This window comes from Pristis pectinata, chromosome 6, assembly GCF_009764475.1.
Source record: "Pristis pectinata isolate sPriPec2 chromosome 6, sPriPec2.1.pri, whole genome shotgun sequence".
Classification (NCBI taxonomy): domain Eukaryota; kingdom Metazoa; phylum Chordata; class Chondrichthyes; order Rhinopristiformes; family Pristidae; genus Pristis; species Pristis pectinata.
Window position 1 is genome coordinate 23822058 of NC_067410.1, and position 25237 is coordinate 23847294.

The window sequence follows — 25237 nt, forward strand, 5'->3', positions numbered from 1 at the left end:
TTCCTGTAAAGGATGGGGATAATAGGCTGAATTAGGAAATGTTCAAAAAATTCTGTCTTTCTTTGGCAGAGCGCCCAGATTGCATATTTTGCTGCAAGATCCTGATAATGAGGACCAATTCTCTTTATTGGCTTGCTGCACAAATACACGTTTATTGTTTTTGACACTGCAGTATATTCTCCACAGATATAGGAACAAAAGAACCTTAAACAAAATAGAAGCAGGTGTAGGCCATTCAGCTCCTCATGCCCGCTTCTGTTCAATTACATCCTGGCTGTACTTCTACACTACTTCCCTGAAATAACCTCATATCCCTTCATTCCTTTAATATCCAAAAATCTGTTAAATTCAGTCTTGAATATATTTGGAGAATGAGCCTCAGCCCTCTCAAGTAAAAAATTCCAAAGACTTGCAACCCTCCAGGTGAAGAAATTTCTTCTAATACAATCCCTCCATTCCAGGAATCAATCTGGTCAACCTTCATTGAATTTCTTCCATCCTAAGTATATCCCTCCTTAGGTAGGGAGACCCAAGTACACAGTATTCTATTTATTGTTTCACGGTACCCTAGTGACTACTGTAAGATGATGGAGTGTATTGCATCAATGCTGTAAGGTTTATTAATGCTTTGCTACTGGATTTTTCACTTAACAGGGATTTGATCAAAGAATGGTTGAATGACAAACATAGTGCCATCATTTGTTGAATGTGAAAGCTCATGTGGAATCAGGGGTCAATAGTACAGTTTGAATTGATCCATTTATCTTTTATAGCTACAGCTAATTGTACACAATCTCTCAGCTCAATAGTCCTTTTTTTTCCCCCTCTGTTGCCACCAGTTTTCAGTGCTGTAATCTATCATGGAAGAATAGATTCCAAACACCCTGCAGTACCACAGTTGAGTGAACCCTATTTATGAATTTGATTAAAAAAGACAGGAAAGACTGCATTTAAACAGTGGCTTTTAAAATCTCAGACACCCGATGTGCCTTGTAGTCAATGAAAAGACTTCTGAAATGTAGTTGCTACTGTAATGTTCATATTATTCATCTGTAGTCCGATTCTGACCTAACCCAATATTCAGACTTGGTTTCAACAGGTGAACAGAAGATCTGAACTATTTTGCCTTAACATTACCTGGGGAAAAGGAAGTTAATTACTGTATTAACCAGCTAAGATCTGATTGTCTCAGCATAGATCTAGCACTAAACTTGAGACTATATTGTCTGCATGACAATGCTCTTTTATACTCTTTATTTGCCTGCCTCCCTCAGCTCTAACATCTTGGGAAATAAGTATTTTAATTTTTGCTTTTTTAGTTCCTTTTTAAATTATTCAAATCTGGTACTATTGCTCACTAAGGTGTACTTTTGAACATCTGAGAAAGCTTGACAGGGGTCCTACATACAGTTCTTTTCTTGATTCCAGTCATTCACCATCCAGTTCCTACTTTAACCTTAAGTAATTTCATTCACATTCCCTCCAGATTCATAGCTGAAATTGGAAACTCTTCTTGTGTAGGTGTGAACATTGTGGCGAATTTCACTTTTTGTACAGAAGTTTTTGTTGTTACTTTACAGATCCCGCTATCGTAAATGGAGTTTCCTGGTCTGAAGCTTTAAACAAAGTTTTTGTTGACAATTTTGAACGTGACCCTTCTCTAATATGGCAATATTTTGGGAGTGCCAATGGATTTTTCAGACAGTATCCAGGTATGAAAAGAAATTACACATTACCCTGTCTAAACAGCTATGTGGAATAATAACTGCATTTAACTTCACTGTTTGAACTTAAAAGGAGAGACCTGTGCATTTCCAAATTCCAGAAAAGTTACTGTAAAATCCAGTCTGTGTGTTGCAGCTATGTTTAAGTTACCCAGCCATCAAAATCACCTATCCCTCTCCCTTACCCCTCCACCCAATTCCTTCTCACCCAAAACTCTTCTCCTATAGGGTAGGGACATGTTCAGCACAGCTTTGTGGGCCAAAAGGCCTGAATTGTGCTGTAATTATTCTATGGGGGACTTTAGTTTTAGAAAACACTTGCTTAAATATTCCCTGGCATCTTTTCACAAGTTGTTTCCAAACCACATGACTGGGAGCTACTTACCTTGTAAATACCATGTTGTATGGGAAAGCTTATTACTCAGATCACAAGGTATGAAAAGGTTACAAACCAAAGCTTGTAAATTCCCATTTACCTGCAGCATGTAGACATCGACAGAACTGAATGGTTCTCTAGGGCTTCACTATCCAGGCAGTGGAGTGGGGATATAGTCCAACAGTGTAGGCAGGGTATGCTCTTATTTTAGTGACCAATAATATGATGTTCAGCACTAGACATGCAGTAGCACATAAGATGAAGTCTTCTTCCATTATGAATTCAAAGATTTACCGAATTAAAAGATTTACTTCAAGATAAGTGAGTGGTTAAATTCCGGTATTCCGTCATGTATACATAAGCAGGAGATGTATCTCATTCATTATTAGGGAATACAAAGTTTCATTCAATGTTACTCATGTTGTACACTGCACTAAAACAACAGTGAAAGTACTGCTCACTCTGGATCAATTAGAAATAGAGCACTATCCACAAGGGAAATGTACACCACAATAATGTTTGTTAGAGTTTTCCATGATCTTGTTAGCACTATTATACAACTGAGTGCCTTATTGGGTCATAATAGACTTATGTTAAGATGTAACCATATTTGCTTCCCACTCATTGCATACAAATGAGACAAACCTCACTCTGTAGGTTCCTCAATACCTACCCTATTGACCACCACTTTCTGGAACTGCAGAGTGGAAGTTGACATTAGGCTTTAGAAATTGGAATGAATAGCTCTGGGTTTTCCTAATTGTTTGATTGTGCGTGTAGGAGCTTCTTTTCCTACCTTCCTGTGGTACCATTGCATCATTTTGTGTCCCATCGATGGTAGTCTCTCTGATGGCTGGAATCTTGACAAAAGCACATTTACAAACTAGATTAACCTTGACCAATGTACCTAGGCCTGGATTCTATCAATGTCAGAGCAGTGAACAGAAGCCCCATTCTATCAGAATATCTCCATTCACTGAATCATTACAACAGGAATCTGCTTTGTGATTTCTTTTGCTGGTATGTATAGGACATCTCCACAGCCCTTTCACTGAGTAGTATGTTAGCGTGATCATTAAGTTATTCAACTAGCAGCTAGAGTTTTGGACTATTGATCCAGATATGTCAGTTTGAATTGGAGCTGGGAATTTTAATTCAAGTAATTTATTAAGAGGAAATTTGGTCTCCATAATATCCATCAAACTACTGGATTGCTGTAAAACTCCATCTGGTTCACTAATGCCTTTCAATCTGCTGTCCTTGCTTAATCTGGCCTGTATATGACTCCAGATGGACCAGTGTGGTTGATTCTTCACTGCTTCCTCAGTTCTGGGACAATTAGGAGTGGGCAATAATTGGAATATTCTGAACCACAGTGATGCATTCAATGCTTTTATTCCTATGTGATCCTCTCAAGTTGTGGTTTTTTGCAACTTAACACCATATATGTAGAATTTTCTGCATTCACTATAGAAAATGGCTTTAATTCTTTGTGTTCTTTCAGTACGTAGAGTTATAAGCCAACTGCCAGCCTAAAGGATCGGCCCTAACTTTGCTGTGGTGCAAACATTAGTTGATCTGGAAATTTTGTGATCAATTGCAGTTTTCTTCAAAAGCTTAATCCGAATTGGAATGTATTTGTAATCATTTCCATTTCGATCAAGAAACGCAAAGCAGGCAGCATCTGTAGAAAGAGGAAGTTGGGTTCACGTTTTATATTTCATCAAAATGTTAACCAAATCCCATACCCTCCACTCACTGCCTAATGCTTTATGTTCCAGCATTTTTGTTTTATTCCAGAACATGAGATATTTTGCTTTTTCTCCCACTTTATGATTCAATTGAATATGCTCCATCACCTGCATTACTCTTGGAGGCAAACTCCATTAAAAAAGCTCAACATACACCTAACCATAACAAGTTCAGTTTTCTCTTTCTCAGGAGGTCTCAGACCTCAGTTGCTGCCTTGTTAGAATCTGGCTGAAGACTGTCAATGGTTGTTGTCCACACCAAATGCCTTGCAAATGTAATTCAGTTCATTGATCCTCAATAACCAACATACTTGGTAGTGCTCTTAAGTTTTATGTCATATAGTATGCATTTTTCTATGACACTAAACAACATAATATCATCGAAAATCACCTTTGCTCCGGCTAGGTCTTCCTGATCTATTTCTTCATGGGCTGTATTTTGGAACATTTACTGTGCTGATAACATTCAAAAGGCATACATGAATGTCTCAATCATCCAATCAGGGTATTGAGCATCATTAACCTCCTGTTTTGCTCATCAGAAACTACCTGACTACAGCTTGACTTTGTGCCAAGGGCTCCTTGCATGTCAGCAAGCTTATGTGCATTGTCTTCAGTTTTTGTCTATACACATTGTTCCCTTATGATGGTTTTGTTAAATCCTCGGGATCAAAGCGTATGCAAATTTGATTGAAGCTTATCCTGTTGATAACCAGTATTAAATTAACTTTTTTTTATTACAGGACTTGCTAATACACAAACATTCTTTCTAAGAATCATTTCAATTCCAAGGTTCATAACTTGCAGTTTGAAACACATACTTCTACTTGAGTAACAGCTGGTACTTTTGCTCACGTAGCTTCACTTTATACATTGTACATAATCTTAACACTGTAGGTAATACCTCAGACACTGGAGGCAGGTAGAAGAGAGGTGGTTGTGGGGAGTTTTGGCTTTTGATATACCCCAAACAAGCGACTAGCTGGCAACAGTTTGACTGCGTGCAGGAAGCAGGCCATTTTCATTTGGGTCCAGTGATTGAATTGAACCATCTGTAAGGGCCATTATTATAAGAGGCTACTGCCGGCTACAGTTGGTCTACACTGCTTGAAGCTGATATACCTCCAAAAAGGGAGTTGGAGCAGATGCCAGCAGTCATGGAGGAAGTGAACTGGACCTGGGGCCAATGAAAAACGGCACAATGTCGGGATTGTGATTTAGTGCATGGCACAGGAAATCTTGGTGAACAGGTGCTGGACAGCAGGAAAAATGGTTTTGAATCAATATGAAGCCAGGAGGACTTTCAGCTTCATACTCAGAAAGCAGTACTGAATTGGATGGAGTGCCACAGAAGATAAATGACCTCAGAAAGTCAATGAAGGCATTCTCCAAAACAATATCCAACCAGCTTCATCACTCGCTTCAGTGCACCACACCTCCATCACTCACCTTACAACAATTTCTATCAGATTTCACAGCACTCCTCTATTTCTTCTCTATTGCCAAATGGCATCATCAGGAGCTATCCAGAGGGTTCCCTTACACACCTTAACCTCCGCTGAAGAGATGGTGTTGCCCAACAAGCGCTTCAAAATGTTAGTTGAAAGAAATGAAGGTGATGATATCCTTATGTCTAATCTCATCTCACAAGCCACATCTCCCTTGTTCCACTATCTCAAGTGAAATATTCAACAAATGCAACCAGGACAGGCAAGCAGAGGAACACTAAGGATGTTGAGACAGTGAAAACAATTTGCCCGCAAAGTTAAATGCAAATACAGTGTATCATTCACAGAATAGCAAAGTAGGACCTGAAGGTAATGAAATACTGGGCATGAGTGACCTGTTGCCAGGACAGGAGGCAAGGGAGACCTGTAGCCAGTTTGCCAATAGTTATGATTACACACGAGTTTGCTGCAGAGAACTCGAATGAGGATTTTGAAGTAGGTTTATGGGTTTGCACAGTGAAATGCAGGATGAATTATCATACCTACTGGAGCTTCTAAGAGCATGGAAGTGTCCAGCATGAATTTGGCAGAGCTTTACGGAGAGCATGCATCCCATCCTTTGCCACTTGGAAGTGATAGACCACTCCTTTAGCACAATCTTGGACCTGTGCTGCTGATGGTTACTGTCTCAGCTTCCACTGTAACATGGTGCTGCAGAGGAAGGCCTAGGCTCAGTACTGCAAAGGCAGCTTTTAGAATTCAGCAAACTCTCCTCTGTGTGACCCTTAGACCAACTAAGATAGCAACATGGGAGAGTGACTCCACGGAGCATGCTTTTGTCTCAGGAAAACATTATTCGCCCTCCCAGATCTACCATGCTGCCCGTGCTCTTGATGTTGTCTTTCAGCCCAGACTTCTTGCTTACACTAAGATGGTGTAATCTTTAGCCAGGTCTTCTTAGCTAGAAGCTGGATGGGTTGTCATCCAAAGTTATCTGCAGTCTCCTCTATTAGAGATTGCAGCAGATACTCATTAGGAGCACTAAACAGGCAATGGCACATGCAAGACACACACCAATGGAATGCACTAGGATTATAATTCATTTTTGTATGCAATGTGGTGTAGTTTTGCTTATATATTTGTAACATGTATTTTGTGATACTTTTTGCATTTACATTATGACTAAGTAAACATTTTGATGGTCAGTGAGAAAGGGTGACTGTGCAAGCATGATGCCACTCTTGATTTTCAAGCTCAGATTTTTTCCATCAAGGTCAACTTGCCCCTTTCCTGGATATTCAAACAGAGAGGCTCACAGGGTCCTGTAGCAGAATAGAAATCTTTTCTCCAATGGATTAACAATACTGACACACCGCCCTGGGTATTGGGAGTGAAGCACAAACCTGCTGTTCTTTCTCAGAATAAGACATCAGCTCTGTCATTCCATCAGAGGCCTTGCTGTCAGTTCTCAGCTATTCAGCCCAGATTGCTGCTGCACATATCGAGAAGGTATAATATAAAACTGCACCTTCTATGCCCAGAGCTTGCGATTATTCTTCAGGGCATCTATGGTCTCCTCCACAGTGGTGCTCCAGTCATGGGTGGCAGATGGTAGGAGGAGTCAGGCCATCAGCATTCATGACCTGTTTTTTGAACATTTTTCCTCTCCCTCTCCAATGTGGGTAACCTTTAGGATCGACAATGTTTCTGCTCCACGCAAAGGTCCCATGAGAAGCAATCCCAGCTAAGGTTCCATGATTTCTGGCCTAATTTGCAGCCTTTTATTCCACTCATGACAGATGTTAAAAGCACCCTGCATGTTCTAACAATTTTAAGGGCTATTTCTCTTGATCACATCATCATTTTCTTTTTGCATATATATATCTTGATTAAGACCTGATCTATGATACCCATTTTTCCCCATTGTGGCACTTAACCTGTACAGCTGGGCATCCTCCTTGCTATGTAGGAGTGCACAACATCTATTACAATGCTTCTTTCAGGTAATATTACATAAATTCCTGCCTGTGTTTTTGATTGCATCTACAGCTGTCTCAGTTTATGGAGCACAGGATGGATCACCTGCTTTGAGCAGTGACAATTTAATGATGGTGAAATGCCCATCAAATTTTCCCATCACTGTGTCATACTTTTCACTTTCATCGTCCTGTCAGGATGAATGATGTGAGAATAATCTCTGCTTTATCCCCCATGCAACACGCTTATTCATCTCATTTCTGCTGTATCTGCTAGTCCTGACATGATGCAATTGTGTTCCAAGCACCTTTTCAACTTGGCTATTCCTCAGACATGGAGAAATTAAATTCTATTGTAGGAGTTAAAGTGACATTGCCTTCTGAAATACTTGGCTTAGCTTGTAACTTAACCAAGTACCTCAACTGACATTCACCAGGCTTTGACTTTCCCATCTGATGTTAGCAAGGACCCTATGGTTTCGGTTGCTTTTGAATAACACTTTGGTAGGTTAGATCAATAGCTCACTCTTTGGTTTTTGCTGTCGATGAAGTTTTCAGGGTTTCTTGATCCATACAGATTCTGATTGCACCTCATGTCAAATCTCATTTACAAATAAAACTAATCAATAAAGAGGTAGGTCAAATACAGATAAATCCATTGCAGAGATCAGAATGCAAATAGAGAGCATGAATAACATTTTGTAGTCCTGTAGTTTGTATGAAATTACAAGGGAGGCCTTTTCCCTTTCTCCTTAAAGCTGTTTTTGATATAGTCATTGGGTAATTTTAACCCTACCTGCCTGGATGGGAAACTGCAGGGATGAGGTTGCATACTAAGTAAACAGTATTCTTCTTGGGCAGTCCCTTGAGACCAAGGATGATTTCCTTCATTCCAGTTTTGTGGATTCCCAGGTGGCTTATGAGGCCAAAGCGGGAGCCACAGACTCTTCCACAGATAGGGCAGGGCATGCCTGATGATAGGTAGATTGAGGTAGTTCACACCTTCTGCCACTTACACAGGACTTCTGTGCGTGGCCTTGAGGTTCTCTATAGAATCTCCTCTTAAAATTCCAAAAGGTGACTGTAACAGAGCTCCACTATTTCTTTTCTGTGACGTTTGTGTTCCCATGCATTTAGAGAGTTCCAGGACTGGGAACAAAGTCTGTGGCCCTAAAGGTAACAGTGCATTCAATTTTTTACTTGGCCGGCTCCTTTTAAAGAACCTTTGTCACGTTTCCTAACCTTCACTGTATACTTAAATTCTCCAGGTTAATGGTGCATTCTAAACCAGGCACAATGAACCCATTAGTTTGATCTTGGAAAGCAGCCAGCAGCATGAAAGCACTTATAACAAGAAATATAAAGCAATGATCTTATTCCTTCGTTGTCTTTATGTAAAATGAAATTGTAAAATTTATGAGAAAAATGTATAATTATTATTTTATGTGAAGCAGACCAACAGATGCTCACTGATTATTTTTCTTGCATTTCTTCTCATTCTCATCATTTTGCTAAACTGTCTGATTCCTTGGAAATAGGTATAAAATGGGAGCCAGACGAAAATGGAGTCATTGCATTTGACTGCAGAAACCGCAAATGGTAGGTAATAGTTTACAGCCATTGCTTGTTTTTCAAAATCTTTTTGGAGACCACATGTTGTAGCTTTATCTGTGTTTACCTGCAGGTACATTCAGGCAGCCACTTCACCCAAAGATGTTATCATTTTAGTTGATGTCAGTGGAAGTATGAAAGGGCTTCGCATGACAATAGCCAAACAAACAGTTTCTTCCATCCTCGACACACTTGGAGATGATGACTTTTTCAATATTATTGCAGTAAGTATTTTGTCTTATGCATGATACCTCAGATTGGATAGATAATCAAGTTAACTAATAGTGATGGTGAACTTTAGTTTCAACCATTTAAATAAAAACAATTTATTTATGGTGAGATGAGGTTTTTATCTTGAGTGTTGTTTGATGTTCCCATACACTGAAGTGTGTTTCAAATAGTCTATTAGTGTATGTAGGTTTTTCCAGTGGTCAGTAGAGCCATGGTCATATATACCAAAAATGTACAGGTTAAATGCTCAGTCTCTTGGCTGTGGTATCTCTGTTTAGCTTAAACACACATTGATTAATGAGGGAGAAATCATCCAGAGATTTTGATCCCAGATTGGTTGTAATGTGTACCTCAGTTGTGCACAAAACACAGCTCATGGCCCAGGTGTGAGTGAGGTCCAGGGGGTTGTTGACTGGTCTACCCCAAGGAATGGGGTGGACATGCTAACAGCCAATAATACTCCTTCACGTAATCTCACCTGTGGTGGAAACTTGATCTCCAAATCTAATTCCTGACCAGAGTTTATGTGGAGCACAGGACCTTCCCAATGTAAAGGTCAAGGCCTGCCCAAAAGTTCTTGACTGCCAGTTAAGCCTTGCTGAAAAACACTATAATGCTGGAGGAACTCAGCAGGTCAGGCAGCATCCGTGGAAAAAAACAGGCAGTCAACATTTCAGGTCAGGATCCTTCTTCAGGACTGAAGATAGAAAAAGGGGAAGCCCAATAAGTAGGAGGGAAAAGCAGAGCCATGACAGGTGGACAAAAGAGGGGAGGTGGGGTGGGCACAAGGTGGTGATAGGTAGATGCTGGTAAGAGATAGTGATAGGCAGGTGCAAGGGAGGAGGGGAGAGCAGATCCACCGGTGGATGGGTCAAAGGTAAGGAGGAAAAAAGTGGGGTAGAAAAAAGAGAGAGAGGCTAGGAAATGGAAGAAAAGAAAAGGCATGGTTTGGGGGTGGGGTGGGGAGTGGTTGTGCGGATTATTTAAAGTGGGAGAATTCAATGTTCATGCCATTAGGGAGAATGGCATGTTTCTTTTTTCCTATTTCCTTTGTTTCTCTAGTTAAGCCATTCTCCAAGACTTGTCCACTGTCAAAACCATTGGAGCATTTTGAATGCCTGTGGCTGTCTTCGGTATTCATAAGTATTTACAAGATATTCAAAAACTATTAAAACATTAATCATACTATTGAAGAGCTAAAAAAGATTAAAATACTTAAAACACTAAAATCCATTTAAAACAATTAAATAAATGTGAATAACTTGGTTAAGAATAAAATACTTTGAGATTAACTCATTAAAAAAATGTAAATGACCTTACACTTACCTCTCTCCATTGGAGCTGTTCCTCTCTATTGAAATGATGGCTGTGTAACACAATGCAGATGCTTTGTCCATATTTCCCACTGCTGGAAAACTGCAGGAAGTCAGCACTTTGCCTCTGGATTCCAACAATGGAGTGATAGTGGCAAAAAATCTCTCAGAAAGTTTGGGACTTCCATGTTCATGTGAATGGCCCTGAGAAGGGGTTGTTAGTCTGGTCCATTCTAGAGCAACTTGTACAATGTTCACATACCAACGAAAATATGGCAAGTTAATTGAGAATGAAAGGTTTTACTGGCTGGAACCCTCCACCAGAGTTACAATTTAGACCAATCAGCAATGTATCTAACACTTTTGCTATGGGATATCTTAAATTGTTCTGGAAAGCAAGAAAGGAATAAGTGCTAAAAAACATTAAAATCCTTACCTAGCAACATGAGATCAAAGGGTGTATTTTTAACCATAAATAATGATCCAAACATTCAGATGGCCACAAAACATAGTTTCTGCTATCATTTTTATTGGTAAAATTATTAAAAGTTATCCACTAAATAGCTAAAATGGCATGGATATCACTTATTGATCTCATCTGCAGAGGTAAAAAAGTTGATGCCACAAGATCATCACAAAATAGTGGTAGGATATTCGTGTGGAAATCCTTAAACTCTTAAAAATGAGCAAGGTGAGGATCTGTGACAGATTTCTCAGTGGCCACATTCTGTCATGCGTGGGTCAAGATGTCAGGTGCAGTTTGTAGATCTTGCACACGTAAATGTATAAAAAGCCTAACTGTGGAGGAGATTGGATTAGTAGGCTGTTAATCATGGTGCAAGTTTAGGTGATAGGCAAGGTTTGATTGAGAGGGGGCACCCAGGAGTGGTTGAGGGACATCTTGAAAGGGGGTTGGACCCGATAGGTGTTGGACCTGAAGTGAATAGGGGAGGGTGGAATGGGACCTGAAAATGAGAACAGAACTGGAGAATATAGCATAGTGTTCTAGAGATATTAATAGGATGGGGTTGGGTGGGGGAGTTGGACAAGGGAATGGGTGGGTAGATGAGACAGCAATGGCAGCAAAGGATGGGGGTTTGGGTGAGAGCAAACACCAAGCAAAATTCTTGAAGAAAGTCTCCGATGGAAATTGATGCCTTGGACTCCAGTGTGCAGACAGGGTAGGGGTTGGTACCTTTTAGGTAATCTAGAAGTAGCCCTCCAATCTTCAGTGTAAGTGTGCTGCACCAGTCACATATCTCTTGTATATAATGGTTCTTTAGTGCGTGTGATGTCAAAGCATTCACTACTGCCATTTGACATTACTGAGCATATCTGGCAGCCTCCATGCAGATATGCTTCCAATACACAGAGGACTAGGAACAAGTTTTACAAATTTCAAACTCAGCAGAAGGGAATCAGATAGGTTTAATAACTCGATTTTAGTTCAAACCTCTTCATGTAATATACAAAAAGAGGCACCGAAAGGGAGAATTCTATTTTATCTGAATATGAAAGATTTTGGACAAAGAAAGGAATTTTTTTATCTCACTTCCAACGTAACTACTCTTTGCAATCAGAACAAGATAAATTGAAAAACTTGTTCCGTTTGAGAAATAAAAATTAGCAATGATTACAACAGGTGTGAAGGCTGGTGTAAAAACATGAAAATGTAGGTTAACACATTTGTAATTATAAAGCACTGATAATTTAATTATAAACTGTTCATATGGACTATTTTAATTGCACTAGTCAAGTAAGATCATGAACAGAGGATCATCTTTTTGAAAAGATAATTTGTATTATATTTTTTTCCTCAGTACAATGAAGAGCTCCATTACGTGGAACCTTGCTTGAATAACACTTTAGTACAAGCAGACAGGAACAACAAAGAGGTAAGTTGATAAATCTGTTTCATTTTGGTCTTTATAAAAGATGTTCCATCCTAAAATATTTGTTATTTTCAGGCTGGGCACACATTGGTAATGTCCTGAAAATATTGACTGATTTGGAAAATATAACATAATCAGCCCATCGTTAGTTTGTTTAAATGCTTTAGAGATTATTAAAGAGCTGTGCACTGTGTGGCAATAATTGTGTGACATAATTTAATACATAATTTAACGTAATCTTCGAAGTAAAGCTTAATACAAAATTTACAGAGAGATACTTGGTTACAAAGCTTGTTTCTGATTTATAGCAATCTGGACAATAATATCCAACCAGTGCTGGTGCTCCATCCTTCAATAACTAACAAATTCTTACTGACAATTAATTAATCATACATTGATAAATCAAATAGTTTGAGGAACAATATTATATGAATGTAATACGAAACAATTAAAACTACTATATGAAAATATGTAACTTCCAAACAGGTACTTCAGCAGTTTTTAGCTGGTTTGTATTTTGCTGGTGAAGATGGATGTTGTCCATTATGTTTCAATATTCAAATAAAAAATTGTGTAATATAATTCAAAGAATCAGAATATTCTCCAAAAGCAGAACACGATGGATGCTGAAAATCTGAAATCAAAACAGTGAATGCTACATTGTGGAGTTCATATTTTGGGTCAATGACTCACATCAGAGCTGGAAAAGTTAGTGATAAAGCAAGTTTTAAGAGGCAGAGAAATGAGGAAGAAGAGGAGAGAGTAAAATGAAATTTCTTTGTTAGGGCAGAAGGTGGACAAAATTAAATGACACAGAAGAGATAGTGCAGGAAAAAGGGGATGGCATCGGGGTTAGTAGTTTGTGTTGTTGCCTCACAGTTCCAGCAACCTGTGTTTGATCCTGATCTTGGGTAGGTGGAATTTGCATGTTCTTCTTCTGATCATGTTGATTTACCCCAAGTAGTCTGTTTTCCTTTCATATCCCAAATCTGTAGACTACTCCTTCATATAGGTAAATGGCAAAAGAATCAATGGAACGTTGATAAATACATGAGAGAGAATAAGTTACAAGGCTACAGGGAAATAAGAGGGGGAATGAGACTGATGGGATTTTCTCTGCTGGGAGCTAGTTTGGACCCCAAATGTTCAAAGAATATTTGTAAAAGAATAACAAGACTGTACTACTGAAGTTTTGTATCCACGTTGTAAAGACAGCACTGTCAAAAACACATCACTCTTCCTATGTGCTGTTGGAATGGGGCTTCACTTCCAACATTTGAAGAAAGAGTAAGGTCAAGTGTGCCATGTTATTCCCTTCAGCCTCACTTTGAGTACCATCTCCATGCATCTGCAGTTTTCTAATTACTTTCCTTTAGGCAGTAACTGACGGTAGGCCAAAAATCAAGAGACACAAGTACCCCTTATAGCTTATTTAAAGGTTTTTGCCTTATTTGAGCCCATTGATTATATACAACCACATCTGACCCTTATTATCACTGCTATACGTACTCTTTCTAAAGGGAGGTCACCAATTTGCAATAAAGACTGCAGTGTTGATTGCTTTTTGTTTATTATTCGAGTCTGGGTTTTGAGGTACATTGTTGAGCACCATCTTAAATTGAAACACATTAGGTAAGGACTATGGATGCTGAAAATTTGAAATAAAACCAAAAATTGTGGTAAATGTTCCACAGATCAGGCAGCATTGGTAGACAGAGTACTAGAGTTAAAATTCTAGGTTGGCAACTTTTCATACAAACTGCTGTGACATTGATGAAAGGCTATTGCCCTGCAATACTAATTGTTTCAGACTTCCACTGATAATGTCTGAAATGAGGTGTCTACACATCCATTAAGGAGCTACCCTTACTTAGCATCGTAGCACAGCAATGTACATTGGTTTATTATTGTCACATGTACCGAGGTACAGTGAGAAACTTGTCTTGCATACCATCCATACAGATAATTTCATTACAACAGTGCATTGAGGTGGTGCAAGATAAATCAATAACAGAATGCAAAATTAAGTGTTATAGTTACACTGAAAGTGCAGTGCAAGTAGACAATAAGGTGCAAGATCATAACAAGGTAGATTGTGAGGTCAAGAGTCTATCTTATCGTACTAGGGGACCATTCAATAGTGTCATAACCACAGGATAGAAGCTGTCCTTGAGCCTGGTGGTACGTGCTTTCAGGCTTTTGTATCTTCTGCCTGATGGGAGGGGGAGAAGAGAGAATGTTTGGAGTGGATGAGGTCTTTGGTTATGTTGGCTGCTTTACCAAGGTAGTGAGAAGTGTAGACAGAGTCCATAGAGGGGAGGCTGGTTTCTGTGATGTGCTGAGCTGTGTCCACAACTCTCTGCAGTTTCTTGTGGTCACAGGCAGAGCAGTTGCCATACAGATAGGATGCATCCAGATAGGATGCTTTCTGTGGTGCATCAATAAAAATTGGTGAGGGTCAGAGGGGACATGCCAAATTCCTTTAGCCTCCTAAAGAAGTAGAGGAGCTGGTGAGCTTTTTTGGCCGTGGTGTCTACGTGGTTGGACCAGGACAGGAGTGTATAGGGAGTAGAGTAGGGGACTGAGGACGTGGCCTTGTGGGGCACCAGTGTTGAGAATAATCATGGTGGAGGTGTTGCTGCCTATCCTTATGGATTGTGATCTGTTGGTCAGGAAGTCAAGGATCCATTTGCAAAGGGAGGTGTTGAGTCCCAGGTCTAGGAGTTTGGAGATGAGTTTGCTTGGAATTATAGTATTGAAGGCAGAGCTGTCATCAATAGACAATAGTCTAATGTAGGTGTCTTTACTATCCAGATGCTCCAGAGATGAGTGTAGGGTCAGGGAGATGGCATCCGCCATTGACCTGTTTCGGCGGTAGGTGAATCGCAGTGGGTTGCGGTTATCTGGGAGGCTGGAGTTAATACAATATGTAAGAGCTACAGATGCTGGAAATCTGATATAAAGACACTAAATGCTAGAAACACTAGGGAAGTCAGGAAGCAGGCATCTGTGGAAAGAGAAGCAGAGTTAGTGTTTCAGATTGAAGAATCTTCATCAGAACCGGGAAAGAGAGGAAAGCAAGTTGGTTTTAATTTGCAGAAAAGAGGACGGTGCAGGCATATGGATAGGTCCAAGGGAAGATTCCAGATAGTTTGAGGCCTGACTTGTGGAGATAAGGTATTGAGGTTATCTGGTTGATAGGTTAATAAGAGAAGTTAGAAAGAAAAAAAATGTATACAGGAATGTAAAATCTGAGAATGTGCAACTGTAGAAAATGTCCTGCAAGTCAAGACTGTGCTAGTGGAGAGAGAAAAAATGAGTTAATATTACAGATGGATGACCAATAGCAGAACTGAGCAGTTCTGATACAAATAAAGAAATCAAATCACCTAAATTTTCTGAATTGGATATGGAGTCTGAAAGGCTGCAGTGTGCCCAGATGGAAGGTGAGATGCTGCTCCTCAAGCTTACGTTGGGTCTCATCAGCACAGTGACAAGCTCACAGAAAGAAAGGTCAAAGCGGGAGTGGAATGAAGGATTAAAGTGACAAGCAACAGGAAGCTCTAAGCTGCTCCTACAAACTGAAAGCAAGTGTTCCCCAAAGCAATTGCCCAGTCTGCACTCGGTTTCTCTCACGTTGAGGAGACTGCATTATGTGCACCAAATGTAGTACACCAGATTGGAAAAACTGCAGGTCGAGTACTGTTTCATCTGGAAGGACTGTTTGAGTGCCTTGATGGTGAGAAGAGAATCAGTAAAAAATCAAATGTTGCATCTCCTGTGGGGAAGTGGTATAAGAAGGGGAGGGATTGTTTGAGATAGAAGATAGGACAGGGAGTCATGAAGGGAAAGCTCCCTTTGGAAGGGAAATGATAGCAGAGGGAAAGATGTGACTAATTGTAAAGTCTCATTGAAGGTGGTGGAAATTCCATGAGTTCATGGATCAGTTATCCATTAAACTACTGGAAGTTCAGTTTATTTTGTTAAAGTCGATACCTTCATTGGTCTGCTTTTTGTCAGGAAATTTTGAGGTCAAGAAATCATGCGCATATTTATTGGCAAGATCAAACAGAAACATATACCTAATGTAATAAATGCAATTAAAATTATACCATAATTTTCAGAGATGTTTTAATCCTTTGTGGATTTCTGTGATAAGTAAATTGGCAAAGGAAAACCCTGCATCGTGACATTCGGAGATGGGTATTAAAGGATTTGGTAATATAATTATCACAGAATTGCAGAGATAATTAGTGGTTAATTGCAGGAGATTTGTATATGCCGTGTGTGGTATATTGGAACTAAATACATAAGACTGTCACATGGCAGTTTTGCTACATATTTTCAGAATATGTTTAGAAACTACTTAGTGAATATTTCTTGTAGTTGTACAGTATACTGAATTCAGTTTATAATAATTGCAAACTATTATCTAGATATTGAAGATGACTATTTCAACTGAGCTTTACTAATGTTTTGCTCAATGCTTAAGCTGTAAAGTTTGATCCTGAGTAGTTTGCATTTTTAAATTAAAATGCAAAATGAACAGTGGCATAATAGTCTTGATCTTTCTTTATTAATTTTACTTTGATGGGATAGAAAGCCAGGATTTAATTCGGAAGTAGCAGAATTAATTTTGCCAATTCAGATTTATCTTGCTGTGCTTTTTAAGAACCTAAAAATTACACTTTAAAGCTCAAATAATAACAAATATTTTGAAATTACACTAATATTAGTCAATGCTTTACCTGTAGTTAGTTGATGTGGATATTCAAATAATGTTGATTTAAAAATAAAAAAAAAGCTGCAGATGCTGGAAATTTGAAATAAAAACAAAGTGCTGGAAATATTTAGCAGGTCAGGCAGCATCTGTGGGAGAGAAAAATTAAGTTGATGTTTTAGGTCAATGACCCTTTATCTAGAATGTTAACTCTGTCCCTCTCCATAGATGGTCTCTGACCTACTGAGTATTTCCAGCAATTTCAATTTTTATTTGCTTTTGATATTAAATTGAAGACGTATTATTTGGTTTTACCACAATGTATTAACTTTTTCTGACACGTAACATGAAAAAGTAATGGGCAGTTCTTTTTTAATGCAGTTTCTGGGATTTTATTTTTACTTTTAAATCAATATTGTTTGAATATCCACATCAATTAACTACAAGTAAAGCATTGACAAATATCAGTGGATTTATTATACATTCTTGAGGGGTGGTGGTAAGTTGCCATCTTGAACTACTCTAGCAAAAGTGCTCTGCTGCTGCTTTTAGGGTGGGTTTCTGTATTTAGCTCTTGTGACAGTGAAGGGATTTCAATAAAGCTCCAAGTTAAAATGGTGTATAACTTGTAGGTAGTGGTACAGAGTGCAGCCTTGGTATTACTGTGGTGGAGGGAGTGAATACTTAGAGTGGTAGATTAGCTATAAGTTAAATGGACTAGTTTGTCCTGGATGATGTTGAGCTTTTTTGAGTAATTTTTGGAACCACTCTCATCCAGGCATGTACAGATTATTCTGTCATGATCCTGCCATTTCTTGTAGGTGGCAGAAGGATTGGTGATGATACTGCCTTTGACTCACTGGGGGGGGGGGGGGGGGGGGGTGGTTAGACCATCTCTTTTTTGAGATGATTTTTGCCTGACATATGGTGTGTGAATGTTAATTTCTGCATCTTAGCCCATGCCTGAATGTTGTTCAGGTCTTAATGCATGCAGGCAATGGCTACTTCATTCTGAGGGGTTGCAAGTAGAATCATACATTGCATAATATTTACTTCAGGCCTTAATGTAGGGAAAGTCATTGATGAAGCATTTTAAGATGTTTGGGCTAAGGACATGGCTCTGAAGAACTCCTGTAGTCATGTCCTGCAACTGAGTGCATCGATCTCCAACAGTATCCCTCTTTGATAGATATGATTCCAACCAATGAAGCATTTTCCCCCTTGGTTTTAACATTACTCAGGGTACTTGAAGCTGAACTCAGTTAAATGCTGCCATACTTCACATCTGGAATTTATGTTTGAACAAGTCATGTCTACGTTTCTACTAAGGCTGTAATGAGATTGAGAATTTGAATGCTTCTGCTGAAACCCAAGTTGAGCATCAGTGAGCAGGTAAACGGTGAATAAGAGCTGCCTGATGCATCTGTCAACAATTTGCAGATGTTGAGAGTAGACTGATGAAGTGGTAATTAGCCAGATTGCATTCGTCCTGTTTTTTCTGAACAGGACATATGTGGGCGTTCTGCCACGTTGTTGGATAGATACTGGTGTTCTTATTGCACTGGAGCAGTTTAGCCAGTGGTGTAGCTCGACAGAACCCCATTGTTTTTATTATAATCTGTTTTTTCAATGGTCATTGTTACAAATATCAACATTTTAATTAATCAACTGAATTTGAATTCCCCAGCAGGTATGATTTTTAATCTGTGTCCCCAGATCTTTTGTTCAGACCTCTGGATTGCTGGTCCAGTAACTCAAGCACTGTGCTACTGTTGCCATTGTGCATTAATTGACATGATAGACACAATGGGAGCAAAGGGAATTCATTGACATCAACTATTTAATACATTAAATGTCTGTAAGAATGTTTAGCCTTTGCCAAGATACTTGTCTGCTCCTCCATCTCCTAAGTAATGATGAGTTAATTTCTGCTGTGTTCCCACCATCCATACTTATATTAATAATTAAAATACCTGTATATGTGAATAACCAGAAGTTATTTCAAACCTCAGGCTTTTGAAATAGACAGAAGTGAAATAGACAATAGACACTAGAAGTATTGCTATCCCTTATTACTTGAAGGTAGAAGAATATCAAAGGCGGTCTCTTGCATCAAACAGACCTCATATCTGCGTATAATGAAGACTTTTTTTCTTAGTCAGCAGAAAATAGAAAAATAGAATCACATCGTGTGCTTATGCATGAATAGGTTGCATTTGAAATTATGGTTTAAAAGTAGAATAATTCCCGCTACTGTCTTTTAGTCAAAAGGATGAACAATAGACTAAAGAATGCAGCAAAGGAAAAATATGGACCATATGGAAGAGACTTTGGCCTTCCACTTCAATATGATAATCAAAGATAATTAAAGCAACAGTGGAAATAAGACAATTAGCTGGAATTATTTTCTTTGTCTTTGTAGTGGCAAAGAAGGAATGTCACATTAATTACTTTGGATATGTCATAAAACATCAAAATCTTGCTCTGAGTATGAAGCTCCCAAGATATCTGTTGGTGGCGCTCGATGGACTAAGTCCTAATTTGGCTTTGGTCCAGGCACTTTTCAATCTACTATTTACCACTCTTTAATAAGTCTTTTACAATACTGGCACAAGTTTAATCTTGATCTTTAACTGTTAAAATGAGCACCCGATCTAAAGCGTCAGCTAATGGTAAAGGTATTGGAGACCAACCTACTTTGGAAGCTATTTCTAATCTGGATAGAAAGTTTGACCGGAGCTTTGCCGAATTGAAGTCCACTTTAAAGGACCTTGAAGACAAACAAAATACTCTTATCCAGGAAAATGCCAAACAAATGCAACTAATTGCTGAACTTGACCAAGCTAGTAAAGAGAGAGATGCCAAACTCCATTCACTTGAAAAAGCTTTAATTACAACCAAGCAAAACCTGGAAAAGCAACAACAGAGGATCATTGACCTGGAAGGACGCAGCAGGAGGAAAAATTTAAGAATCATCAATTTTCCAGAGAACACCGAGACTGGTAACCCTACGGAATTCTTTTCTAAACTTTTGGTCGATGTGTTTGGTTCCAAAATGTTCCCTCTTCAATTAATTTTTGAGTAAAGTTTTTCAATGAAAGGACCACAGTAAAAGTCCCTTAATATGGCATGATCAGGGCTTTGGTGGTGCCAGGCTAGCAGATTTTCCATATTATTGGATATTATTCCTATCTAAACCTCACTTCTAGTTCACTTTTAGAACACATTACGTTCCAAATTTCACTGCTTTTGAAATGGTACCAATTTACTTAATTATTAGTTTTTATTACAGCTTTTCCTTTAAAATAAAAGAAAAAAACAGATTTTATTTGGCAATGAAAACTTAATTTATTAAACTTACTGGCAGTTTTCCTTGGTCAGCATTAATGAATTAGTATTTATTGGTGCTTAGAATTCTTTGTCGGGTAAACAGATAAAATAAAACTTGCAGCACTCAGCAAAATGTGCACAACCAACACCAGCTGTGCCAAGTGTGACAGTTACCCCTGTAGTGTAAAAAGAACCTTAATTTCCATGGAGGAGATTTCATTTTATACTCAGCTGAGCCCTGGCCACCATGGTGAGTGTGGGCCATTCTTGGAGGCTGGGGGGGGTGGGGGGGGGGGGGGGTGGTGTGGTTGTGGTGGATACAGTGGCAGCTCCATATGTTGACCAACGACCCTGGATCCTATAGTGCCTCTTAGTACTTCCTGTTGGATGTGAAGGAAGCTGCAGTCTCCACATCTCTTTGTTTGGCTGCACAGCTCTTACCAGTGATTTCTCCACAAAAACAAGCTCAATGGTGGTTGCTAATTGAAGAGCTTTTTACTTTAGAGAGAGACCTCAGCATCCCAAATGACCCACACTCACTGTGCCAGCCAGAGTGCAGCCCTAAACCATGTTTATCAGCACTGAGTAGCCACATTATTCTTCTCAGCCCACTCAACATCAGCACCCATAACTGGTCACTCAACATCAGGCTATGGATGGTTTTTTGTCATGTGAACATTAGCCAAGGGCAGAGATTCATACCATATTCCCAACGCAGCAGTGCATACCCCAGTCGAATGTCTTTTTCAAAGTGCAGGGGGTTACGTACTTGTCAGTGTTTGTTATGCAGGTGAATAATCAATGTTTTGTGACGTAGCGCTATACAGAGTCCCAGTGTATAACGTGAATGAAACTTTGTAAGATTGAAGAAACCCATCCTCAAGTTTTAGTACTCCAAGACCATGCGATCCTGACCATTCTTAGCTGCATTGTAGTTCCCATGCCAAATGTAACAGTTATGCTACCATATTCATAGAATCATAGAACAGTACAGCACAATACAGGCCCTTTGGCCCACAATGTTGTGCTGACCTTTAAACATCGCCTAAGACTATTTAACCCCTTCCTCCCACATATCCCTCTATTTTAAATTCCTCCATATGCTTATCTAGCAAACTCTTGAATTTGACCAATGTACCTGCCTCCATCACCACCCCAGGCAGCGCATTCCATGCCCCAACCACTCTATGGGTAAAAAACCTCCCTCTGATGTCTCCCTTGAACTTCCCACCCATTACTTTAAAGCCATGCCCTCTTGTCTTGAGCATTGGTGCCCTGGGAAAGAGGCGCTGGTTGTCTACTCTATCTATTCCTCTTAATATTTTGTACACCTCTATCATGTCTCCTCTCATCCTCCTTCTCTCTAAAGAGTAAAGCCCTAGCTCCCTTAGTCTCTCCTCATAATGCATACTCTCTAAACCAGGCAGTGTCCTGGTAAATCTCCACTGCACCATTCTTTACCATGTTACCACCATTTATCACCATTTTCTCCATAGAAAACTGCAGAGCAAGTGTATGATGCAAGGCAGAGAAATACATCTGAATCCTTTATAGCTGTTCATCCATCATAGTACACACAACGATCTGATCACTGTAATGGTGTTCCAATAGCCTTAGGTTCACTGACAATAACTATCCATGTCTTCAACTTAAGTCTTGTCCCTCCAGCTCTCCTTGGAGCATCACCTTGTTGCTACATTATTCTTGCCTGGAGAAACTATCTCTCCTGCATTGACTATCGATTTGAGATGCAGAGGCCTCTAAATCTGTGGTGATTCCTTATATATTTGCAGTTGCAGTGTCACAGTGCGTGGTGGATTAAGTCCACTGAATCATATACTTGTCTGATAAAAAAATCATGTTAGATGTTAGAATCTTTGAGAATACCCTTGGTGTTTTCTCTAGAGTTCTTTGCCCATGAAAGAACTTGGATTGTTTTGAGTGGTTGTTTTGAGTGTGGTGTCAGCCATGTGGAACATGAATTCACTAAATTCAGCTCCTCCAAAAAAAAGTACTGCTGTATTTTTTTATACAGGGACATTTCATCCATTATAGATCATAACAGAAAACTTTCAAAAACTCATTCCTGAGGTAAGAGCAAATCTCGTGGCCTGAGGCCTAGTGCTGAATTTTGCAGGAACCATCATATGATGTATGATCTAGGACAGTCCCATAATTGCACACTAAACAAAGCACTGCAAAGAAAAACCTAGTACTAGCTGCACAGCCACATTCCCACAGATTTTCCCTCAGAGAACTCAGTGGTATTCTCTGTGGTGGCATTACGTACCATTAAAGAAGTCATTTCGTCCTTTATGATGAGAAGGCCAATGAGGGAGAGAACTTTCCATGCCACATATATCCAGCTTGTGGTATAATGGTATGAAATCATGTCATGCCGACATCTATTTGGGTAGATCATATAAAGATCTAAATATTTTGCATTACCTCATGTAGGTGAACAATCAATGTAGAATTTTATGGTAAGGACATGTGAATATTTTAATTACCAAATGACTATTATATTGTTTCTATTTAGAAATTATTCCGATGCATAACAAGGTCCACGGCTGCCTAGAACAACAAGTAGTGTCATTACCACAGCAAAATATCAAGAATTTAATTTTCCATGTCTTAGGAAGACTTTATATGGCACCTTTCACAGACTTGGGTTGCTGCAAAGTACAATGGAGTGTTTTCAAACCATTTCATGCAGGAAAATATTCATAGCATTAACCCCTTGCAGTTAATTTAAATGTATTAATCCTTTTGGACAGATCACAGTAATGGTTCACATCACTGTTGATGCTGGACTAAATGTTGTCGCTTTGTTTTCCAAACAGAGTAGACTAATTTCCTTCTGTATTCAATGAGAACTCCACCCATTTTCCTTTAATTGAAGTTTGATCTGACGTATTGTTCTGGCTGTCAGTTTCCATATTTATTATCATTTATTATCATTTGTGTTGTACAAATTGCTTATTGATGGGTAAACTGGGCAGGTTAGTGTAATGTCTTTGAATATCTAACCAAATGTTTTAAATTTCAGTCAATGGTATCAATAAAACCAGTATAACTAAAACGTATGACTGTCTCAGAGGCAATTATGTGAGTTAATTTTGGATTCCAATCCTATGTCGTCACTTTTCCAATAGTATCAAAACAACAGCATTTCACATCATTATCTTCCCAGCAAAGAACTTGGAAAGAAGCAAATGAAGTTAATTTAAATTCATCCACTGAATTAACTGCATAACGTGCTTAAGTCCGCTGGTCTTGAAGAAGCTAATCTTGTTGATAGCCGTATGGAAATTTTTAATTTACCATGGTGTGTAAAATCTATTGCAAAAATTTGGGAAGCCCTTATCTAATAGTTACATTTTATTCTAATTATTTCACTCCTCACCATCTGAGGTAGATTATCAGTCCATAATTGGGGGAAAAAAACCCTGCATTTGTATGAGAAACCAAAAACTTGCAAATGTTGGAAACCTGAAAAAAAATAGAAAATGCTGGAAAATTCAGCAGATGAGGCAACATCTCCGGATTGAGAAACAGAGTCAATGTTTCAGGTTGACGACCTGTCATTATAACCGAGGAAAATTAGAAATTAAATATGTTTTATGTGGCAGAAAATGGGGAGGGGTGGAGAGAACAATGGGAATGTCTGTGATAGGTGGAGACCAAATGACACAAGTAGTGGTGGTGTTAGTGGAGAGAGGGTGCTGAAGGCTTGTTAATTGCAGCTCATCTCTCTGATGGAGGTGTAAAAAGGAGGCAATGAATGAAACTAGAGGATCGAGAAAGAAACAATCAGTGTGTGAGACATAAAGCAGTACAGATGTTGGAAATCTGCAATAAAACAATGTTGGAAATCCCAGTTGGTTAGGCAGCTTCTGTGGAGAGAGTCATGTCATAGGTTGACAAACTTGCATCAAGATTAGCCAGTACTTATTACAGACTAGAAATTCTGGATATCTGAAATTGTTGAATTCATTGTTAAGTCCTAAAGGCTATAATCTGCTGAGTTAGGAAATGAGATGTTGTTCCACAAGCTTACAGTGAGCTTCATTATAGAACAGAGTAGGAGGCCAAAGTCAGAGAATGGGAGTGGGATGAAGAATAAAATGATAGGCAATTGGAAACTTAGGGTCACTCTTATAGACTGAATTTCGCTGTTCTGCAAAGTGATCACCAAATCTGTATTTGGTTTCTCTAATGTAAAGGAGAAAACACTATGAATACTAAATGGAGTACACTAAATTGGAAGACATACAAGTGAATCATTGTTTTAACTGGGCAGAGTTTTTGGATGATGTTTGTTTTGGAGCGTAGATGGTAAGATGTAAAGGGGCAGGTGTTGCATCTTCTGAGGTTGTAAGGGAAAGTGACATGACACTATTGTTGTCAGAACAGGTCCGACAGAACTAGAGAGCGTGGGAGAACGTAGTGGCATCCTTACAGGAAGCAGGGTGGGGGGAGGCATAGTCAAGGTAGCTGTGGGAGTATGTGGGTTTGTAATGCATATTGAATGCTAACTTATCTTCTGACCCAAGATGGAGATGGGGAAGTCAGGGAAGGGAAGGGTAGAGTCAGAGAGGGAGCAGGTGAAAGTGAGTACAAAAAGGAAATCAGCAGTGAAGGTGATGAAACATTGGGGTTCTGTACAAGAACAAGAAGAAGCACCACTACAGTCATCAATATATAGGATGAAAGAGATAAGGGAGGGGAGCTGAGAACTGAAACGAGGACTGTTCCCATACCCCACAAAGAGACAGGTGTAGGTCGTATCCATGTGGATTCCCATAGCAATGGCTTTGACTTGGAGGAAGTAAGTAGAATTATAAGAGAATTGTTCATTGTGA

The 25237-nt window shown here is 39.2% G+C and overlaps 1 protein-coding gene across 1 annotated transcript in view; it reads left to right on the top strand.

Moving 5' to 3' along the window:
* cacna2d3a (calcium channel, voltage-dependent, alpha 2/delta subunit 3a) overlaps positions 1-25237 on the top strand; it is a 556823-nt gene that overhangs the window by 246431 nt on the left and 285155 nt on the right. Inside the window, 4 exon segments of the mRNA XM_052017619.1 lie at positions 1581-1712; positions 8814-8874; positions 8960-9110; positions 12251-12325. Coding sequence (XP_051873579.1) covers positions 1581-1712; positions 8814-8874; positions 8960-9110; positions 12251-12325 — 419 coding nt within the window.